We start from the raw sequence: 21923 nt of genomic DNA, 5'->3' as shown, positions 1-21923 counted from the left end.
ATGGTATGGAATGAAACCAGACTTTGTCCAAAATTAAAAGCCCTGACCTGTGGGTCCGTCAAGGAGAGCAAGACTTTCCTGCACCGATGACATCTGCATTCTCTCCTGGATTTTGCTGCTTCTCTTGTCTCTACCATTATTTTTCTATATTCCCTTCTCTCTGCTGTAACTCTCAACATTAAGTTTGAAAATAGTTTCTCCTGCTTGCTTATGATTAACAGTTCAAAAAGAGGGAAGCTTATAATTTCTCAAATGGATATAGTTATATTACTTTCATAGGGTTTCAAGGCCCCTCCACCTCTGCCAGAAATTTTAATAAGCATATAGAAATAGCCAGCTGCCTAATCCTGAGAATATCCCCCTCCCTCTTCATTTTATGGAAAGATCCTGTGGTCAGGAAATATAAAGCTTTCAACACGCTGGCCGCAATTAGGATCAGAGACTCACATGGGAGAATTTTTTTCTCACTGTCTTATTCCGGGTGTTAGCAATATCCAGTCATCCCTCTTAAGGGTGATAAAGTCACCTTCACCCTTCTCACCAGGGAGAACTCAGAGACCAACTGTACTAATGAGAGAATCTGGAATTGAGACATTACATGCAAATCCATCAGTGTGATTAAAGTTAGCATGCACACTGTGTGTGCTCCGTAGTTTCAAAGAGCCTGGCTATTAAAATGGCTTCATATTTTTATACCTTTTGGCACCCTCATAAAAGGACTTAAGAAAACAGACTTTTTCTTCCAGTCCTACAGACGGACTATGGCAAATCTATGTCAAGAAGCTATAAACTAATTTGAAACATCCTAGGCTCACTGATAAAGCGGTCACTGTATAGAATACTTCCGAATATATAAAAATATAAATTAATAAGGTTGTACATGTGTGTGAAAGAAGCTATATGGTGCAAAGCCTATCAAGTTGTGATTAAAATATGACCTTATTAATTCAAACACACTTTATTAGAATTTTTGATCGGCTAAAGGTCTGGCTAAGCCAAAGTTTGTGTTTACCATATCAGTGGAGACAAGACTTGCCAAACAAATCACTAGTGCAAATAAGTAGAAGAAACTCATAAACCATCCAAGAAAAAACCCTTGTTTCAGTGTACTCACACACATGAGAAGCACCCCATTACACACAAATATGTATTCGTACATATTAATCAAAGCAGGCACTCTAAGAACATGTAAAAGGGATCTTTAATTAATTTAAGTCCACTTTTTCTTTATTAATTTTATGTAGGAAAAGATGCATCTTTTTCTAAAATTCTATAATTCAATTTCCTTACAAATAGAAAATTTTGTTTAGATAATGTAAGTTAATAAGCTGTTGTAATTTATATCATGCTATAATATGTTAATATGCCTGTCTGTTTTACTCTTCAGATAAAGAAAACAGTATGTAAATATTTGTGTGATATGCATAGACACAAGATTAAATTCAGAATGTAAGCATGGCAGTTTAAAATGATAGATACATCACTGAATTGGTCAGCTCTGGCACTATCCTGCAAGCTAGGATTCAGTCTCTACTTAAGGGTAGACTTACTCCCCTATGTAATGAAAAGTGGTGCCTTTGCATCTTGGCTCTTAGATTTGTTATAAGAATCAAATTGATCATTTTTAATTAATAAAACTTCTTCATAATGTAGAATTCAAACATTATAATTTTGGGACTGGAGAGAGGCTTGGCTGCAAGGCCTAATGACCCAGGTTCAACTCCCCAGTACCCACACAGAGCTAGATACACAAAGTGGCCCATGCATCTGGAGTTCATTAGAGTGGATGGGAATACCCAAGGCATCTTCACCCCACGACCCCATTGAGACTGACCAAGGCCTTTGAGACTCCACAGTAAATCCCATAACCCCACAGAGGAGAGCCCAGGGAAATGCGAACAGGGGAGAGGAAATAAAATAGTACAATCTGTTAAAAGAAAACAAATAAATGTAAATTTAATTCACCATGGTAAAATGTTAAGAACACAGGTTGGAAAAGAAAAAATGTATGCCCCAACCACTTCCCTGCAATCTGGTTTATCAGCCCTAATGTAGTCAAAACCTAGGATAAACACGTGATGCTAAATAGTTATGTCGTGTGTGTGTGTGAGTGTGTGTGTGTGTGTGTGTGTTGCACATGGAAATGCAGATGATATGCATGGAGAGGTTAGAGAGAATATTGGCTGTCCTCTGCTGTTAATCCATGTGTTACCTTGAGGCAGTCTGTCACTAAACCCAGAGCTAATTCTTTGTAGTCAGACTAGCTAACTGTGGGTCCTGGCATGAGTGGCCTTGCCCAGTTATGTGGGTGCTGGTATACTATGAGTACACTGAGCCATCTCCCCAACCTCAACAATTATTTGTTTGACTGTGATGCCTCTTGGTGAGCTAGCGCCAACCCAGTAGAATTGCAAATGCAGGGACAACCTCCTTGCCTTCAAGGACAAAAATAACTATGAGTTCATTGATTAATCCATACTCTTTACACTTAGAGTTCATTCATATGAAGTGGCCAGAGAGACAAATTTCTATGGAAATATAGACTCAATGAGGTCAGCAGGATGCTAGGAAATAAAATGCTGTGAAAACAGAGAGCATTGTTTTACTGTCTTAGATTCACAATGGAATCCCCAAGTAATCATTTGAAGCAATATTCTGCTCTCAGATCAAATATGTTATATGATAAGACTTAAACAATAGTATTTTCCAAAGCTCTTCTTAGGTGCAGCTAATGTATGTACCCGTTTTAGTACTGTGAGCAGAAAGTTAAAGAAATATTATACTAAGAGGCAAAGAAGTTAGCAAAGAAAAGTTTTTTTCTCAGACGAGTTTCATGCATCACTTTATACTGTATATATTTGTTTTGATAATTCACAGAGCCCTGAAAAAAAGTGTATTTTTTCCTTTCCATATTTCTAACAGAGTGCCTTCTTTGGAGGCTGTGAGAACCAGCCATTCCTAACCTTTGAAGTTCTAAATCCCAAGAACTTTAAGTGGTATTAGAGAGTCTTAAGAGGCCAGATCATGCTGCACTTGGGGGAAAGATTCAATATCTCAATCTGAAGTAAGGCTAAAAGTTAAAGGAGAGCAGGGACTTCGTGGTTCCCAAGTGGATGAGTTGCCTGATATTATCCAATTTTCTTCACCTTGGGAATTCTTCACATGCAGTCATATCCAACAGTGTGAAGTTTCATGAATATATAGAGGTCTGGTAAGATCTAAGAAGCCAAGGTGCTACATTTATGTCTTATTTGCAACCATATTCCCTGAGTTATGTTATCATTATTTTTATTTGTAAAAACAAAAAATAAGTAAACAATCTGGTGTAGCATAATGGGTAGGAATGCAATGAGTTTATTAGCATATTATTCTGATCTTTCTTCCCAACCAAGTTGGAAAAACAATTTCTGTCCTCTTCCTAATAATACAAAAAGCTGATGCTAACAATGTTTTTAAAATATTGTACTTAGGTCCTATGATATCAGAACTTTTAAGGTCTTCTCCTTCAACATTACCAAAATATATTTGTTAAAAACAAAACTGACACAAATATTTAAAGTAAAATCCCAAGTCCTGAAATCTATTGTAGGGGAAGAAATTCTGTGGAACCAAAGCCCTCATCGTAGTTCCACCAGGACTGATGTGCATGAGGCTAGACATTCCATTCTCTAAGCAAAGGCAGAATAATGAGTTTGGGTTGGTGATGGTAAAGTTTCCAAGAGAACATTAAATTCAACATGTTAGCAAAAGCACCAAATGCATCCAAAGCAAGCAAGATAGTATCTGAAGCTAAGTCGAAGCTAAGCATCCCCTAATGCTTCCAAACATGACTTACAGATGCCGACATTCATTATTACTTGAAAAGAGGATAGAAGCAGAGCCCACTACTCCATTGCATGTGTAGCATCTTTGCACAGTTCTGGGTTTGATCGACACCACAAATTCTAACAAATAAAAGTAAGTTGAGGGCTGCAGAGATTGCTTAGTGGTTAAAGTGCTTGCCTGCAAAGCCTAAGGACCCATGTTCGACTCTCCAGAGCCCCAAGTGACCCAGATACACAAGGGGATGCCAGCACACAAGGTCACACATGCGCACAAGATGGCACACTGACTGTAGCCCAATTACAGTGGCTGGAGGCCCTAATGCACTAAATCTCTCTCTCTCTCTCTCTCTCTCTCTCCGCCTCCCTCTCTCAAAAAATGAAAAAATAAAAAATGTCCAGTCTGTTGGATTTGCTTCAGAAAAAGAAAAATGTTACTTGAAGCTTGGGTTTACCACCAACCTCTCTGGGTAGAAGGGGCTTTCCAGTATCAATATAAGTTGTCTAAATATTGAGGCAGTTCTACCTGGGTAAGTTATACAAAATCCTAGAATAATATTTCATATTGGATGAGTTTAGTTAGCCCATATGGACTCCATTAATTCCCAGAAACTTTGCCCTACACCCCTATCATTCATCTCAATGAAAGAGCCATAGCCCCAACTAACTTACATGTGTATAAAATGAACAGATTGCTAGACAGTGGAAGGCAACATTAAAAATAAATTCTATCACTGCTATTTTAGGTGCCACCATAATTATCCAAGTTTACTCAGTGAATTAATAAGGTTCATAAGGGCTGGAGAGATGGCTCAGCTGTTAAGATGCTTGCCTGCAAAACCAAAAGATCCACTTTTGATTCCCCAGTATCAACACAGAGCCAGATGCACAAGACGGCACCTGCATCTGGAGTTCCTTTACAGTGGTTAAAGGTCCTGGCATGCCCATTCATTCTCCTCTTTCTTTCTCTCTCTCTCTCTCAAATAAATAAATAAATAAAATATAAAAGGAAAGCATGAGTAGAATGGCAGGAAAGCTCAGTCCTGAAGACTGCAAAGTTTCAAGCTTCCAATGAATGGATCTAGCAAGCGTATTCACCTATAGGTCTAACTAAAACCTGAGAGAATTCAAGACCACAGTTGCCTGTGTTAATTCTGAAAACTTGCCATTGGAAAACTAAAAACTGTCCCTTCCTTCTACATGTATTTCACATGCCCTTCTTTGAGATTAATGAGATATAAATATATTATCTATAAGCTCCTTCTTATATCCCCTGTACAGCTAGGTGCTTTTGACCCAAAGATTTGTCAAGAAATGGAAAACCAGTATCACATGCATTTGATTGGCATCGTGAATTATATTATTAAACCAGCCCAGGGTATGGGTGATGGCAGGTCCAAAAGAGCATTAAAAATCACCCCTCTCTTCCCCATAGCTGAAAAGGGCCACAAAGGACCTAGCTGATTATGAGGTTAGAAATTATGTTTTAAAGTTCCCATCTGGAGGCATGTTTGTTTCTTGCTGTGTAAGTTTGCTCCAGAGTTCTTCAATGGACTGTTTTGAAAGGGTGCATTGAAACAAATGTCTCTGTCTTAAGGACTTAAAAAAAAAAAAAATCATTGAAAACAATGTAGGGATATAAATGTCTGTGCCCACAGCCAAGATTAAAAAAAAAAAAAAAAAGCTAAGTCTGGGCCACCTTGCCTTTAATTTTCTAACTGCTGTTTTGTAAGGCTGTGTCATGCTTCTCAGTTCAAACACACTTGGGCTCTTTATTATTCATGGGCCTTTTTCTCAGTCAGTGGTGTTGAATAATAAAACAGCCCAGGATCAAATGGGCCAATTCTCCACGCCTGACACCAACTGCTACTGTTCACTGGGCTCTGCCAAGCGTTGCCTCTGATAATGAGTGGGATTTGGTTAAACAGTAAATTAATGAATAATGAAATATCCAGGTTGATCAGTTAGAGAGCACGCTTGCTTTGCCCTGGGCTAAACGCTTGGGGCAGAAATTACTCTCAAACGGCACTTGCCTGGCTGCTGGTCTGGATAACTATTTTACAGCCTATTGCTTGACAGAATGCTGGGGAGGGGGAACTCAGTGGGGAAGAGAAAAGGAAGGACAGAGTTATTAACAGTGGGAGAGAGAGATAACCTAGTTATCACCTTGTAGGCTTCTAAACTGCATGTGTGAGAACAGATTCACAACTATGATCTGGGGAAGTCTGAACTCCAAGATTCCCAACACATGTTTAACATCAAGAGGAAATGATGAGTGAGAACAATCTTTGTGTGCTTGTGCACACACATGATTAAAAGTAGAACCAGTCAACTGCAAACTCTGGTTTTTGTGTACACATTGGGGTGGTAACAAGGAGAGCTGCCATCCAGAACACGGGTGACAGACCAGCTCCAGGTTCTAGTTCTTGGACACACCCTTTTATATAGAGTTTAGAATATTAAAACTAAGATGGCTTTTCCAAATGTCCTCCATTAGGAAAGTAGTTTCACAGTAACTGAGATTACTGGAGACTTATACATACAGAGATCCAGAGGAGGAATGATGTTTCTACATTAACTTTACTGGGAAGTTTTTAATTGTTATATAGTTGCATGCATGCATAATGTCACAGCACTGCTCTGTGGAGGTCAGAAGTGTGTCCTTTACAGGAAATGGGCTTTGGATCAACAAAAACCCATAGTAGTGTTGTAAGAGCAATATGTACTGAGAAACAGGGTTGTTTTTTGGGTGGGGGGGGTCACTATTGACATTAGTTTGGTACATAAATTTCTATAATAGGTTATCTCTGGAATGTCTCATTCTATCAGGTCTTTGACCCTCTCAGCTCAACTCAAGATTAGTAGACTTTGCAGTTTTCCACCCTGAAGAGTAATGTATATTTCAATGAATAGCATGTGGTGCATGTCTGTGTTTTCTCCACATGTTTTGGTTTGGCTTGTGGAGTGTATTTAGATAGAAGAAAGTGAGGTGTACACTAAAAAAAAAAAAATTGGGGAAAGTGAGAATATATCTGGGAATTTACTTAGCAGCTATCACAAGAATAAAAGCCAGAACAAGGCTGACAAGGGGGGGGGGGGCATTGCTTTCTGCTCGTGGTGTAGAAGTGACAAATGAATGTTTAAAAAGAAAAACTAATAATAAGAGAGACTAATAGAGAAAAGGAATTTCTCGTACCTTCTGTGTATATAACCACATAACCATTCCTCTGGGCATGTGAGGTTGAAAGTCTGTGTGAATGCTATTCCTCCACCTACATTCTGCAAAGCAGTGGCATCCACTAAGATTTAACCTCCCTACTCTAACACCTAACCCCTTTCCAAGAAAAACTAAATAAAATGCTCTAATTGTCTTTATTACTTTCAGACATTGGCCACCAAACACAGATGTTCACTACTGAGAATTAAAGAAAGGGGAAAAGGTCACTAGGACCCTGATCAGTTTGATCCTTTTTGGGATTACATGGGACTATTGTCTTGAGTGGCCCTTACCATTGGAAAAGGAAACAACACGTAGATTGAACATAAAATCAAATGACTCACACAGTGGACCCATTTTGTTAGTAAGGCTCAAGTCTATAACACCTTCCTGCACCTCTGAAAACAGCAAAAGGGAAGGTGTGTGAAATACAGATTTGTTTCTGATTCAAATGTTGATAGGTGCTTGTCTTTAGAAATCCATAGGCAATATTGCCAAGGCCCTTGGTTTTTCATAAGAAACAGATGGTAAGACCCTATTGCTGAAGACCTCACATGCCTGAGCATCAAGATCACTAAGAAATCAAGACAGGACTAAGCTGAAAACTTCCTCCCTGTAGACCAGCCGAGTGAAAGCTGGAAAATGCTGCACTGCGTGCAGCCCTATGGAAGACAGAAGTCATCAGCAGTGAAAACAGTGACTGAATGAGTGCAATACTGGCATGTCTGCTCTGAAGGAAACCAACTGCTCTTTATTTGGGCTGGAAATCAGCTCTATGGGAGGGAATACATACCTGGTACTGAAAACCTAATCAAAACCTATGGCAGGGGAGGCCATGAGCCTTAGGGGTATAAAGCCTGCTCTTGTCTGGCTAAATGCATATATTATGTTCACCAAACTGATGTGTAAGCACTATACTTACTGTTTATATTCATATATTAATGTTATTCTCACTTTTGGTTAGAGAACCTTCTCTTTTTATTTGGCAGTTGACCACTGGGATAGCCCAAAAGGCAACATAGTGCTGAGAACAAGTGATGGAAGAGTGTTCAGCACTGAACCATCTCAATCACACCCTCCAAGGCTCAGGGTCCACTGCAGAAGAGGTGGCAGAAAAAAAAGTAAGAGCCAAAGGAAGGGTAGGACTCCTTACAATGCAACTGTCCAGGCAGAAATTGGCCTTGATATCCATGACCTCCCAGTACCTAGCAATACCTTCACAAGACCCACATAATAGCAGGAAAAGGTGATGACATCAAAATAAAAGAGAGACTAATGGAGGGAGGGAGGGGATATGATGGAGAGCCAAGTTGTGGAGGGGAAAGTGGGGGAGGGGAGGGAATGATCATACTTTATTGTCTATAAGTATAGAAGTTATCGATAAAAAAGTTAAAAGAAGAAATCCATAACCAAAAGAATTCTATCTTAAATAAATATACCCAAGTATAACAATTTTTGTTTTTAATGAAAGCTTTCTTGGGCACATGGCACTGTCAGGACAAAGAAAATTCCCACTGGTAAACACTGCTTTCTTTGTGGGGGCTGTTTTATGTTTGATCTGGATAACGGGGAGTTACAATATTGGGCCAGTCTGTTGCATACAGTTGCAGCAGTAAACAGTCCTCACTACAATTTCCAAAGTCACCTGGCAAAATCGTTTGTCAGGGATAACATTTCCACAAAATTCATTCTGGTCCCAGATTGATACTTTGGTCTGATAATTAACAGTGACTCTGTGTGTGTGTGTGTGTGTGTGTGTGTGTGTGTGTGTGTGTGTGTGTTTGGTTTTGGTATTTGTTTGATGAGGGATAGCCAAAGGAAGGTTGAAGTTTGGTTGAGTTTTAGGCATGCTTGTTTCCTTTGCACTGGCATGAATTGCCCCAGACACTTTATACAGTCCCTACGTGCCCCTTTGTACGTTTAGAATAAGCAGTGGACAAGTGAGAAGTCAAAATCCAGTGCTGTGTAGAAGCTGTCTAAAACCCCATTCCCTTAGAAACTCCATTAATGGGTCACACTCTCTGACCCCCTGAACAGCCAGCAGTCCTTTAACGCAATGAGGGATGTCCATGTAGGATTCCACGGTTCCGGACCTGAGGGTTTCTAAGGTACCACTGGCAGAGTTTGATCACACAATCCTGGCTCCCTCAGTAGACCTCAGATTTGGGGAGTTTCCACCGAATGAGCATTGGCATGACTCTCACACCAGTCTCAGTTGGAGTGAAGTTCCTCTCCCCACACCTCTGCACCCTACTGCTCACAGGACGGCTTCCTCATCGCAGCCATCTGATAAGTGTCCTTAGGTGGGACACTTGTCCATCAAAGTGGACAAATTCTGACACCCTCCCATCAAGTATTCTACGCCCATGTCCTATGTGCCTTAGCTATTCTCTGAGTCCATGGCTCAGCGAAGTAACGGGCCAACGACATCCGACATCAGTACCCTTGAAACGTTGCTAATATCTCCGCTGATCAAACAAGTCTTGGACTTTACAGAAATGCTCTTCTGGCGGCCTGGGCAGGTCACGCTTTGGTAAGGCCACTGGCCTTTCTATACCGCTTTTCTAAAAATGTAAAGAGCTTTATTTTTATTTTTATTTTTTTAATGCACAGAGGTTTCTCTCCAGCAGCAGGTGTGTGACCCTCCTATTTGGGCCTCTAAGCTTCTCAGCCTGAGTGAGCTGTACGCTGCAGGCTGCAGCCCTTCAGAGAAGAGGGAAAAGCAAAGCGGGCAGGAATTAGTACGTTTCAAACAAGCGGACAGGAAAAAAACAAAATCACCTCCAGAGTTTGCTAGCGTGACACCATCGGGTAAGGCCTTGTCCTTGCGTGACAAAACTACTCCAATCATCGTCCATGCCCAAGAAGCCTGGGGGATGGAGCCGGGGATGTAGGTGGTGCCTTTGCAGTTCACGAGCCTAGGGGCTCGGATGCCCTGGGCGCAAGTGAAGACCCTATGGGTGGCGGTGGGGGACCGCGCCCGGAGCCGTCGCGCGGGTTGGGACGGTCCCGGGGCGCGTGAGTGGGCGTGCGTGGGCATGCGCGCGTGCGGGCTGATGTCACCAGTCGGACATCCCGGGGAGCGCGTGCGGGTGCTCGTGGCTGGCGGCGGGCAGAGGCGCGCGCGCGTGTACACACACACACACACACACACACACACACACACACACACACACGAGCCCCGCAGTCGCTGCCCGGGACCCTTCACAGCTCCGGGTGACCACTCTACACATCCCTGTGGGCTGTGGCGTCCTGGAAACCTGGGGTGTGGGGGGCAAGGCATTGAGGAAAGACACTGGGGATGAGGGCGCCAACCTGTGATCTTGGAGAGGACCATGGAACGCCCCAAACTGCAAAAGTGGGCAGGGAAAGACCTTTGACTGGATGTCACCTTAAAGCAAAAATTCACGGTGTCATTTATGAGAGCTCTCCCCAAGCTATGAGACAACGTGCAGTCTCAAGAAAGCTGTTTATGACTATATAAATCAACGTGGGCTTGAGATGGAGAAATTTGGGGTAAAAACAAGGAAAAGTTGAGGCGGGGTGGGGAAAGATTTCCACCCTCCCTTTTCTACACCTCCCTCCCCAACCTGGCTGCGTGCACTTATTTATTTATTTATTTATTTATTTATTTATTTATTTATTTATTTATTTATTTATTTATTGTAGGAAACCACAAGTGTAGGGACAGACAGAAAAGTGTGCACACCCCTTTGGAGATGGAACCGGTCAGAATCAACCCCCTAGTTGACAGGAGAACCAATGGAGGGCCAGGGATTACATGTAAATAAACAACTAGGAAGATTTATGAGAAAGACCTGAATTTTATAGGACTGTATTTATAGAACCCTCGCTGGCTCACTTATAAATAAATTAATGGGAAGCTAAAATGAATGGACTTGTGAGCTGCACGCTTAATTTCGGGGTGGGGGGTGGTAGACGTTCGCCCTTGCCCTCACAGTCCAGCACGGAAAGCAGCTTGGGCACCAGAACCCGTAAGAGTCCTCAAGAAGGGAGAAGATCCCATAGGGCCCGATTGTTGGTGCCTAGCGTTGAGGTGACAGGTCCCCAGGGAGCATCCCAAGACCAGTGATTTATAAATAAAGAAAAGAAAATACCCTCGTTTTAAAATCTTTTTTAAAAAGTCTTTCTCCTAGTCCATATCTAAGCGGGCCCTTGAAGCTGCTAATACTGGCTACCTGGAGGGTTGTGGGATGCTGTAAACTTTACATTTCACTTCCCACAATTCTGACCCCTCAGTACCTGGAGTTTTACCTGTAAAGGTTGTCTCCTTGCCAAAAAGGGAGGAGCACGGTGGTCTGAGGGTGACTTGTGGGATAATAGGTGACGTGACTGTTTACCCAGGACTGGTGTTCACCTTCTGCATTAAAACCTCCCTATGGGATGTGAAAATTACCCACAGCTCTCATGATACAATCCCCTCCCCGCCCCTCCCCCCCCCCTCCGTTGACCAACCTCCAACTCTGCAAAACAAATGAAAAAGAAATTCGATGTTAACACGATTGACCCAGAGACTGGGGCTTATGAAATGCCTTCTTTTAAACGATGTGGCCTCACGATCACAATTCCCTTGGTTTTCTTTACTTCGTTTCATTTCCCTTCCCCTTTGACTGTTCTTGTTCCATTGACAGCAGTCCTGGCCATGACAACTCTCTCCTGTAAATTAATAGATACTACAAGGAGAGAGCCCCACATGCAACCAACTTCACGGTCCCTTCAGCTTTTCCCTATAGGGAAGTTGCAGAAAAAAAAAAAAAAAAAAAAAAAACGACTGGCTTGAAAGCCAGAAAACGTATATTGTATGCATGCTATTAGTTAGCTGAGCGCCAGCTACATGTGAAGCCCTCTTGTGTAATAACATTTCCGCATGCGAGCATGTTTCCCTGTTATAATTAAGCCAGTAGACAATGCTGGTCCAGAGAACAGACCTTAAGTGGGCTGCATCTCACAGATAAAATGCAGGAGGCCCCCCAAAGAAGCAGAGGTTTGTACAAAACTGCATAGTATCTGGCTTTCCTGACCTCAGGGACGATACCCCCACCTTGACATAAAATACAGATTGAGATGTTTAATCGTTTAATCACAGTAGCTTATGAGGGTTCGGCCAAAGTCCATTAATCCAAGTGAGAAAAGATGATTTTTAGGCCACGTCTGAGCCTTAAGATAATAGGCAACCTCCCAAAGTGTGTGCACCTCTGTCCTCTTTTTGGCCAAAGGACCTTTGTCCTCATTTATGTTTGAACACCCCTATACTACTGATGAGATCAGGGTCAGATGGACCCCCTCTAGATCCCAGGTTATGTAGCACAGGAGCCCACACTCAGGCCTGCACACCACCTGGGAACAGCTAGCCCACCCACCACTCTCCTAGCAGTGAGAGGTCAGCCGTATGTGTGTGTGTGTGTGTGTGTGTGTGTGTGTGTGTGTGTGTGAGGTAGGGTCTCACTCTAACTCAGGCTGACCTGGAATGCATTCTGTAGTCTCAGGGTGGCCCTGAACTCATGGCCATCCTCCTACCTCTGCCTCCCAAGTGCTGGATCAGCCATATCTTTGACTTGGACCTAGAATCCTTTAGTGATGGGAGGTAAGTTTAACACCTCTTCTTTTAAAAGGGCAAAATAACCAAAAGATGGAGTTACTATGAACTTTTATTACAAATCTGATTGGGAATAAGGGAGAAAAATGGTCTTTCTGGAATTTTAATGGTAAGAAGACACCTGCTGAAAGCCAAAAGCATTTTTTCTTCGGATACGAAAATTTTATTATATTTCTGTTATAACAAAAACACTATCTACTTCAGTAAGGAGAGCAAAAAGAAAAGTTTAGGTGGTTTTTTTTTTTTTTGTTTTGTTTTCTATATCTCTTTTCTGGCTGTAGAATTAAACAATGCCCATTTGTAAGAAACTGAGGATGAAAACACAACAAAAACACAACAATCTTTTTATTTATGTAAATCAGGTCAACACTGGACAATAAACCATTTTCTACCCAATACCATAACAGCTTGTCTATAAAGAACAGAAAAACTCAGATAGGAGTCTACCTAGGGTCTAGTGGTTTTGTAACCACCCATTCACAGAGGTATAGATTCACAGATAAATAATCCCAAACTACTTGCTCGCCATATGTACACATTCCCATTAAATTAAGCATAAATAAATATATACAAACTTAACACAGATACCCTCCAGAGCTCTTCTCAGGAAGAGTCAATAGGTTGATAGTTCTTGATTGAGTGTCCAAAACAATGTTAGTGAATTAGAAATCGACTCAAAAGAGGAGTCAGTTTTGGCATTTAAAGAAGGATAGTGTTCATTCCATTAAAAAAAAAATTTCAATATGTCTCCTTACATACTCCAATAATTTAATATACATCGGCAAAAGAGGGGAAATACGGTTGGCTCTTGAGGCAATGTCAGATGGCTTAAGGTCATTATTTCCCTTCTACATAATGGATTATGAGTACAGGATATCAGATGTGATGACAAATTTTTCTATAAACACTAACTAGGAACGCGTCATACCAGAGGAACAGTGTTTTAGTTAAGTTTGAGTTTCAGGTTTTCCATTCAACCAAAGTTTTTCAGAGGGTAGAAAATAATCTCTTAAGAGAAAGTGATTTCCTTAGCCAATGAAAACAAAAGTGAGGGCTTTTTGTGTGTGTGTTTGTTTTGTTTTGTTTGAAAACCTATTAGATTTGTTATGTGGGGCTGGGCAAAAATAAGAATGCTGAGATTAGCAAGAAGGGAAAGGAAATGCAAGATAATTCAAGGAAGAGGAGAGAAGAAAGTCACTTTAGAGTTGAGAAGAAAACTAAAGGACCCCACACCACACAGAATAGAGTCCTCATAGAAGCCCTTTTCGGGCTCCCAGAGAGCAGAATAGAAGTGAAGGACCAGGACCGGACACCAGTCTTCCTAAGTTCCTGTCCTGTGAAGGAACTTGCGAAGTTTGAGTGCTTCCGCCAGGTCCTGACTTCTATCTTAGCTATTTTTGTTGAGGAGCATTTAGTAGTGGGTCCACCAGCCTGGATAAAACGTCTTAAGAGTGCCAGGGAAAGGGCCACGCTGCAACTCACCTGTTTAGTTTGAAAACAAGGCTCAAAGGGTTCTGCCTTCACTGTTTTCCCTTGACTTAAAAGGCGAACTTCCTTGCGTTAATCCTACTGTTTATTGATTTATAAATGCAAGGAAACCAAATCTTCTAATAACTCAATTATCAGATAAACTTAGAGGGGCCTAGCTAACGAAAGCAAAGGGAGGGGAGGGGGCTGTCTCACGTGAAAGTTGAAATGAGGGAGGGAGAGGGGAGAGCTGGCTCAGTCTACAAGGCAGGGCGGATTGGGGAGCGTGGTAAGGACGCACAGAATAGGGCACCTGGCAAGGAAGGGAGCCAGCCTAGCCAATTGTGCCACTTGCCATTCTGTAGGCACGCTTTCAGGCAGTGTGAGGGTGGGGAGAGTTTCCATCCTAGCGGAAGAGAAGAAGACTTCCTAAACCCCTTTACGGCCGTACACTCTCTGGGAATAACCTGCCCCTGGGTGATTACGCATAGCCAAAGGCTTGCTCAGTGTGGAGATCCCTCCCCGCCTACAGTCCCCGGGGGAGGACGCCCCTTTACCTAGTGGAGAACAGGGGCTTTCTTGGTTGCCTTATCCCTTAAGATGAGACTGAGAGCTGGAAGGGCTGGCGATCCCTGCAGCGGCTGATTTTATGTCCTCAACCACGACTGGGCCCGAGTGGCCCACACGTTCTCAGGACCTGCACAGTAAGAGCAAGGCGCTTCCATCGCGTCTCTCGCGGTCACACGCGTGGGGCGCGTTGCCCTGCAAGGAAAGGATGGTTTTTCAGTGTGGTTTCTCCGGGCCTTGCCAATCAGAACACAATTTAATGCAAGCGTCCAGGCAAAAGTGTGAACATCTAAACTGGGGAGAGAGGCTTTTTCTACACTGTCCAAAATATCTCTTTCCTTGTCCTTTGTATTCCTTTCAGCACATTCAGAGCTACAGAAAGAGAAGTAGAAGATGAGATGCAGTGTGACGTCAGCTGTTGCTTGGACTCTCAGGGTAACTAAAACCAGTTCCATAGCAAATACCCCCCCCCAAAAAAAAAAGATAAAAAGAGACGTCTGAGCAGGTTCCTAAAATCCTGACCCCCTCCCCTTGGCCCCAGGCTGTGGAGAGGAGGGTTGTAAATCCCAGAGTCCAAGCCATTTGTAAGGTGCCTGTCTGTACCTCATGAAGAGCATGTGAATCTTTCTCTTCCACGGATTCTGCACAGGGCCTGCCTACTTTGTTGAAAAGCAAAGTTGGTATCTACACTAAATTAAGACCTACCTCACCCATTCTGTACCTCAGGGGAATCTCACTGCTTTGGGAAAGCTGAAAACATGGATTCCAGATTTTATTTCGTGATAACGTTAAGAGAGATTCTGAGTAAGAAGCTAAGTCGGGAGAAGTGAGAACTAGTAATCACATGACATTTATCCGCTGGGAATACCCCCCCCCCAATATATGTAGACCAGAATTGAAAATTGAACTACATGTGTCAGTTTGCATTTTTTTAACCTTTTTATGCCAAAACAGGTGCATGTCTGTGTCTGACAAAGGAAATGCTACATTCATAAAGCATTGTGTAGGAAAAAAAATTGTTGCAGAAGTATTTTGTGCAATCTTCTTCCCTGATTCCACCCACAAAACTGCTTCTTTTTCCCATTAAAACAGCAGTCACCAAAGAGATCAGGAAAAAGAAAGAAAGAAAAGGGAATCCATTTTAAGTGAGGACAAGCTCTGTTTAATGCAGGGTTCCCAGAAACCTTTCTCCTTTTCCCTTCAATTTCATGCCGCACCCCAACCCCTAGCTGGCACCCCAGGTTGAGGTGTGTTGGCACCACTGCCTCCGCCCTGTGGCCTCTTCCTAAGTCACTCCCTTTGAGCTTCTTTAAAGAAGAGCAACTGCAGGATTCTGACACCGGCTTTGATTTAAAAAGGTTCTTTTTTCATTTTATTTTATTTTTTTTTCTCAGTACCTTATAGATTGTGTAGGAAGCCCAAGTCTTCTTTGAAGAAGCTCATAAACCAAGCGGGTAAAGCTTTGGGAAACAGAAGAGAATGAAATGGTACATACCCCTCCGAAGAAATTACATACTAATCAACGTATGCATGTGTTTTTTGGTTTTTTTTTTTTTTTTTTACTATACTTCTTAAAATGGACAGGTGACACAAATATAAGAAATGCAAGGTTCTCTGTGAGCAGGTGCTGGCAAGTCTGGGAACTAGCAACGTTTCTGAAATGAACCGATGATGAATCAACTTATTGGTCTGCGTTTCCTCGCCGTGGCCAGAGCCCCAAGCCCGAGGCAGGCCTCGCAGCCCCCGCCCCGCGTCTCCGCAGGCCCCCCGTCCCGCCCTGGCCCTCCCGGACTCAGGACCTCTGGACGCTGCGCGCACCCCCAGCTGGGGACCACGCGAGGCGAGGGGATGGGTACCAAAGGAAGAAAAGCCAAGTAAAGGAGATAACCCCACTGATTTTCATCCCTGTAGATTCCCGGAACAGTGGGGGCGGAGGGGGGTGGGGGAGGGTGCGTAGGAAAGGGCGGGAGCGGCCAGGGAGAGGGGTGGGGGGAGAAGAGATGGAGGGCGGGGACTGGGAGAGTTTCCTAAAAAGTAAAAAATATTAAAAATTTGAAAAGTTGGTGCGTCTCAGTCAACCAGCTCTCAAAGCAACGTTTCTCCAATTTTCTTCCAATAATAAGTTAGCGTTTTCTCAAGATTAGTCTTATGTTTATTTTCCAAAGGGGGTAGGGGAATCATAGTTTTCTTTTATCATCAGTATTACTAAAGAACCGAAGTGGGTAATCCGGACGGTTGTTTCCAAATGTATCTTGAAACCGACACTGAGAGCCCATATTGTTCCGTCGTATGCCTCAGGGTTTTTTTTTTTTTTAAGTTATTTAGCTTTCTTTTTTTTTTTCTAAAATTTTTGATTGCATATGTATTCTACCTAATATATTTCTTCCAAAGCCAATCCAAATATGTTAAAGCTAAAATTAATTTTTTCTGTTTTTCTTTTGTATTTAAAACATTTTTCCTTCTTTTTAATTTTTTTTTTTTTTCATTTCCTGTGTTTCTCCTCCTTGTCGCCAGTTTTACTACCTGGGCCTTCCCCAGACGTGTGCCTGTTAGTGCTGGCGGTGTTCAAGAACATCTTGTCCATGCCTTTGAGGGCCTCCGTAAGATAGTTCTGCAGGGCCGTGAGCGCCGCGCAAATGGCCGGGGCGCCGAAGCCGTGCGTGATGAGGCTGAAATGCGTGAGGCAGCTCTGGATGCCGGGCTCCAGGATGGGGCTGGGCCTGCTGTTCCCAATCGGCGTCCGGTCCTGCGCCAGCAGATCCGTGAATTCTTTACAAAGTTGCCTGCAAAGGAGTGGGGGGGGGGGGGGAGAGACAGAAAAATCATCCTCAGTGCCCTCATCCCTGACAAGAGAAAGGAGATGTTCGCACAAGCCCAGAGGCCAGGCTAATGAGGGTGAATCCGCTCTATTTCTTGCGGGTAACACTCCCTCCCCGAGCAGCTGGTACTGGAAAGGAAGTGGGAGAGAGAGGGAGAGAAAGAGAGAGAGAGAGAGAGAGAGAGAGAGAGAGAGGGAGAGACGCACTCCTCCCACCCAAGCCTTGGCTGGTTTCTCCTTTAACTAATTCCCCCTTTTCTATTTGGAGAGTTGGCTTTTCTTAGTATTTGATTTTATATAGTCTTACCTGACACTACTTCCCACCTTCTCGCCCCTGTCTTTCCAACCTCTTGGTGATCAGGCTCAACCCCCTCTCTCCCCGAAAGATTTTAGCCCCCTCAGCCAAAAGCCTGTCCCTAGCACCACACCACCAAAGCAGATTGCAAGAGTCTTGCATGGCCCAGGGCAAGAAACTGTTTATTCTGGGAGAGAAAGCTGAGTCCATTAAAGCAAAATCTGTTTACCTGCAGAATTTCATAACTGAGATATCTTTCTCATTCTTAAAAAATGAATTGTTTCCCCCCCCTCCTAGTTTTTTTTTTTTCTTTGCAAGTGTGGGCTACTGAAAAAAAATCTTTGTATGGCAAAATTGTCAATATAAGAGGATTTCCACATAGTTTAAATAAAACCCAAAGGGAGACTATTAAGACACAAGGGAGGGTGGATTCTTATTTGTTGAAGGCTTTTATTTCCACAAGGCACCTACAATTTAGAGAAATCTCTTAGCCTTAGGAATTCTGTGTGCCTAACTATGAATTGAGCTTATTTGAGAAATTTTTAATAAAGGAGAAGAATGGGAGGGGAGTTTGGCCCTGAAGGTCAAATGGCTTGACCCTGCTGACAGCCAAAGAGGCATGGTGTTCCAGAAGCCACAGTCAGCCAGAATCCTCCTGTCCACCTGCGCCCACCCAGCAAACCTAGCCCACCTACTTCTAGACACCCATGGGAAGGCCTGAGAGACACTTGACCACTGAGACTTGGCCTATCCATCAGGTAAACAGGACAGGTTCCTGGGTTTGAAGATGCCTTGCAGCGTCCTTTCCCATTGTACTACTGTTTTGCCCAGGGTAGTAATTAAACGAAAATGGGGAATCCCTTCTTCTCCACTCACTGGCAGTAGCTGACAGATTGTTGTTTTCAAAGCTGGTAGACAAACACTAATATGTCCTCTCTTTCGACCCTCTCATGACTCCACTCAAAACATACCCATATACCTTCACAGCTAGGAAGAAATAGGTAAATGTTCTCACCTTGCAGGGCTGTCCCTCAAGAAAAAGTTTCCTTGAAATCACCAGTAGTGTTCAAACATGTTCTCCTGGGCTCCATGCACCTCCCCCCCCCCCCACCAAACACCATTCCAATTTGAAGGGTTTGGGGATAGGCCCAGGCACAAGTACAAGTACATAGAGAAACTTCCTAGATGGCTCTGAGACCACAGGTTAGAAACATAATGGCCCTAAAAGTCACAGGGCTTCAAGGTGAGAGGCAGTTAGAATCACCACCAAGGAAAGCAGGGTTTTCAGAATACTGCTATCTACTGGACATAATTGAGTCTTATTTTCATTCCTCTCTAAAGTACCCTGCCTCCTTGACTACACAAAACTTCCTCCACCTCCACACCCCAAAGCAAGGGGTGTGAGAGAGACCCTCTGACAAAGATCTATTATCCTGCTAGCTGTGCACTGGAGGAAAAGAGGAAAACCCAGTACAAGGGTGGCTGCCAGGTTTTGATCATTGGGAAGGATGCTTAAAGTCTTTCCTTAAGTTTGTACTCATTACCAAAGTGCCAAAAAGGAAATTCTGTAGTGGGAAGAACAAATGCTTATGAGTGAAACATTTTAAATCTTCAAAGCCTAAACCAGGGTCTGTAAGCAATTAAAGTTCTGGGACATTAATATTTTTTGACCCTGCGGAAAGGGGCAATCAAATTCCAATCACGTCTCCAAAACATCTGGACAAATTTGAGCAAATGATTTTTCAGCCTTCCATATATTTCTTTAAATTACGCTGTCAACGGAACAAACCGCGTCCCCGGAGCACTAAATAAATGAGCGCTGCTGTTTAGGCAGTGCCTGCGAGAGAAACGTGCGGGCGGGCGCATACCCTTAGCACCCGCCCGCCTGCCCGCCCTGCCCGCCCACTGCAGGCCTGAGCGGGCCATAAAACACCAACAATATGACACCGAAGCCAAAGACAGGAGTAAATCAAATAAATAGAAAACCCACTGTAAAAGTTCAAATGAGCTCTGGACCTAAATTTAGCCAGAGATTTACTATTTTCCCCTCTGGAGTTGTAGTAAATTTTACAAGTCTGTGGAAGATGACAAACAGGGACGTTGGAAAACGGAGTAATTAGAACTGTGGGTAGAGAGATGGGCACACGTGGGTGACATATAGGTACCCTGAGCAACCATGCAAGACTGCAAGGAACGTGACAGGGAGAATGATGTGAAACTCAGGCAGAAATATGCACCCAGGGGTTCAGGGAAGAGAGACTGTGTGACATTCTCAGGGTTGTGGAAGAGAGCTGTAAAAAGCTTGCCTTCGGATTATAAAGATAGACTTGGAAAGAGAGAAAGGGTGACAGACAGACAAACCCGTAGTCCTTCAACTACGTGGGGCAAGGGGGGGGGGGGCGCTAGGATGGCTTCCTAGCTCTGCTCTGCTATCTCAAGACAATTCCCAGAGCTTTTCAACCACACAAAGAAGATGGACCCTGCTCCCAAGTTCTGCACAGCTTCCTAAACCAGAGCTGGCCCAGCAGGGTGGGAGACTTGGAAGTCAGCCTGGAGCCTGGGGCACTCACTTGGTGGCCAGCAGCATGTTCTTTCGGGAGTGTAGGTCACTGGGGTCCGTGTGCTGCCTGTTCAAGTACTCGGACACAGCTTTTGCCGGAAACTCCGTTTCACAAATGTACCCAAAATCCCGAGCTAAGTGTACTGCTTCTCCTGAAAACGCAAAAGCAGAGAATGAGCACCCTGTCTGTAAACAGTGCAGAGCAGGAGCCGCACACTGGTCATCTCTGTTAGCATGGCCAGAGGAGACCAGGGGTGGGGCAATGCAAACATAGGACAGAAGTAACTGAAGAGACCGAATGAAAGCGAAGGAGACAAACTTTACTATTCTTTCTAGCCTCTCCCTGAATCAGGACACACAAAGACATCCCCTGACCCACTGTCAGATCTGCTATAACCTATAACCTATTCACTTTGGCTTGCCTATAGAGTCAAGAGCCACATGACAACTGAATCTCGACATTTGACTGGATATGCAAGCTGGACTCGCTCCTGTTTAAAGCTTCAGTTATATCTTCTTTAAATAACATTTAAAGGTCACCACTATCTGTATAATTCTATTAGAAATAATCTCTTATTAATAACCAATATCATAAACAAATCCAGACATGTTAATGACCACAAATATGATGACTACATAATTATAATTACTATGTAAATAAAATATGTAAGGCAAAAAGAGTATTTCTATTCAGCAGGGAAACAGTTATTCTCCTTGCACTATTCTTGCAGTCTTCAGAGTTCTTTCATAGGTTCCTGTCATATTGTCAACACTTTAAAAGTTTCTACTGTACAGAGATGTAACCAGGGCAAAAAACCAGGGCATGCAAAATATTCTAGAGTCTGTGAGCCAGACCCTTTTGAATAAAGCATTATTTCTCTTTAAAGCAATGCTTTAGGGGTTTGAGGAAAGATCACAAACATGAAAATGAGGTATGTTAAATTATCCCATAGTTACACTATTTTTAAGGAGTATGACTTATTTTTAAAGAACATTATCATAATAACACAAGACTTCAGACATGGTGCTTGCAAATTCATAAACCAAAAAAAAAAAAAGAAGAAGAAGAAGAAAAAGGTGCTAATCAAACATCCCTATTTCAGCGGGATTTCCAGTTTCTTCCCTTCTCCACCAAAATCCCTATCTCATGCTAAGATTGCCTTGACTATTTATCAAAATGAGGACTGTGCTATTAGCAATTCCCTAAAGGGCAAAATGTGAAAAACCCCCACATGATATTAGTAAACTGCAAATAAGTGGGGTCTGGAAATTTGATAACTGAAGCCCCTTGGAGGATAAGTTGGGGGCCAAATAACTTTGCCTTAAAAATGACAAGGTGCAAAGACCTCTAAGTCTTTGTTGACTTTATGGCTGTTGTTTAAGTAGTCCAAGACACCCTCCTCCAAAATTCAAGTCACTTCAGGAGTGTCATAACATCACACCCACTAAAAAACAGAATTACAAACAGCACCAACAAGCAAAACACCAAGGAGACAATTCTACCCCTTCCTCCACTACCATGTCACCATGGCCCCTATCTCCCATCTCACAAATTCAAATG

The 21923-nt window shown here is 42.9% G+C and overlaps 1 protein-coding gene across 5 annotated transcripts in view; it reads right to left on the bottom strand.

Annotated features, from left to right (window-relative positions):
• Positions 1 to 12983: 12983 nt before the first annotated feature.
• The window catches only part of Tfap2b (transcription factor AP-2 beta), a 29459-nt gene continuing 20519 nt past the window's right edge, over positions 12984 to 21923 (bottom strand). For 4 of the 5 annotated variants that reach the window (XM_045157734.1, XM_045157735.1, XM_045157731.1 and 1 more), the window contains 3 exons: positions 20373 to 20514; positions 17213 to 17472; positions 12984 to 16149 (listed from right to left, as the gene is read on the bottom strand). In XM_045157734.1, the coding sequence (XP_045013669.1) occupies positions 16088 to 16149; positions 17213 to 17472; positions 20373 to 20514 (464 nt within the window). In that variant the 3' untranslated portion in view covers positions 12984 to 16087. The remainder of the gene's footprint in view (positions 16150 to 17212; positions 17473 to 20372; positions 20515 to 21923) is intronic. The other variant, XM_045157732.1, reaches the window with a different exon arrangement.

Source organism: Jaculus jaculus, chromosome 8 (assembly GCF_020740685.1).
Source record: "Jaculus jaculus isolate mJacJac1 chromosome 8, mJacJac1.mat.Y.cur, whole genome shotgun sequence".
NCBI classification, from domain to species: domain Eukaryota; kingdom Metazoa; phylum Chordata; class Mammalia; order Rodentia; family Dipodidae; genus Jaculus; species Jaculus jaculus.
This window is presented reverse-complemented; position numbering and strand designations above follow the sequence as displayed.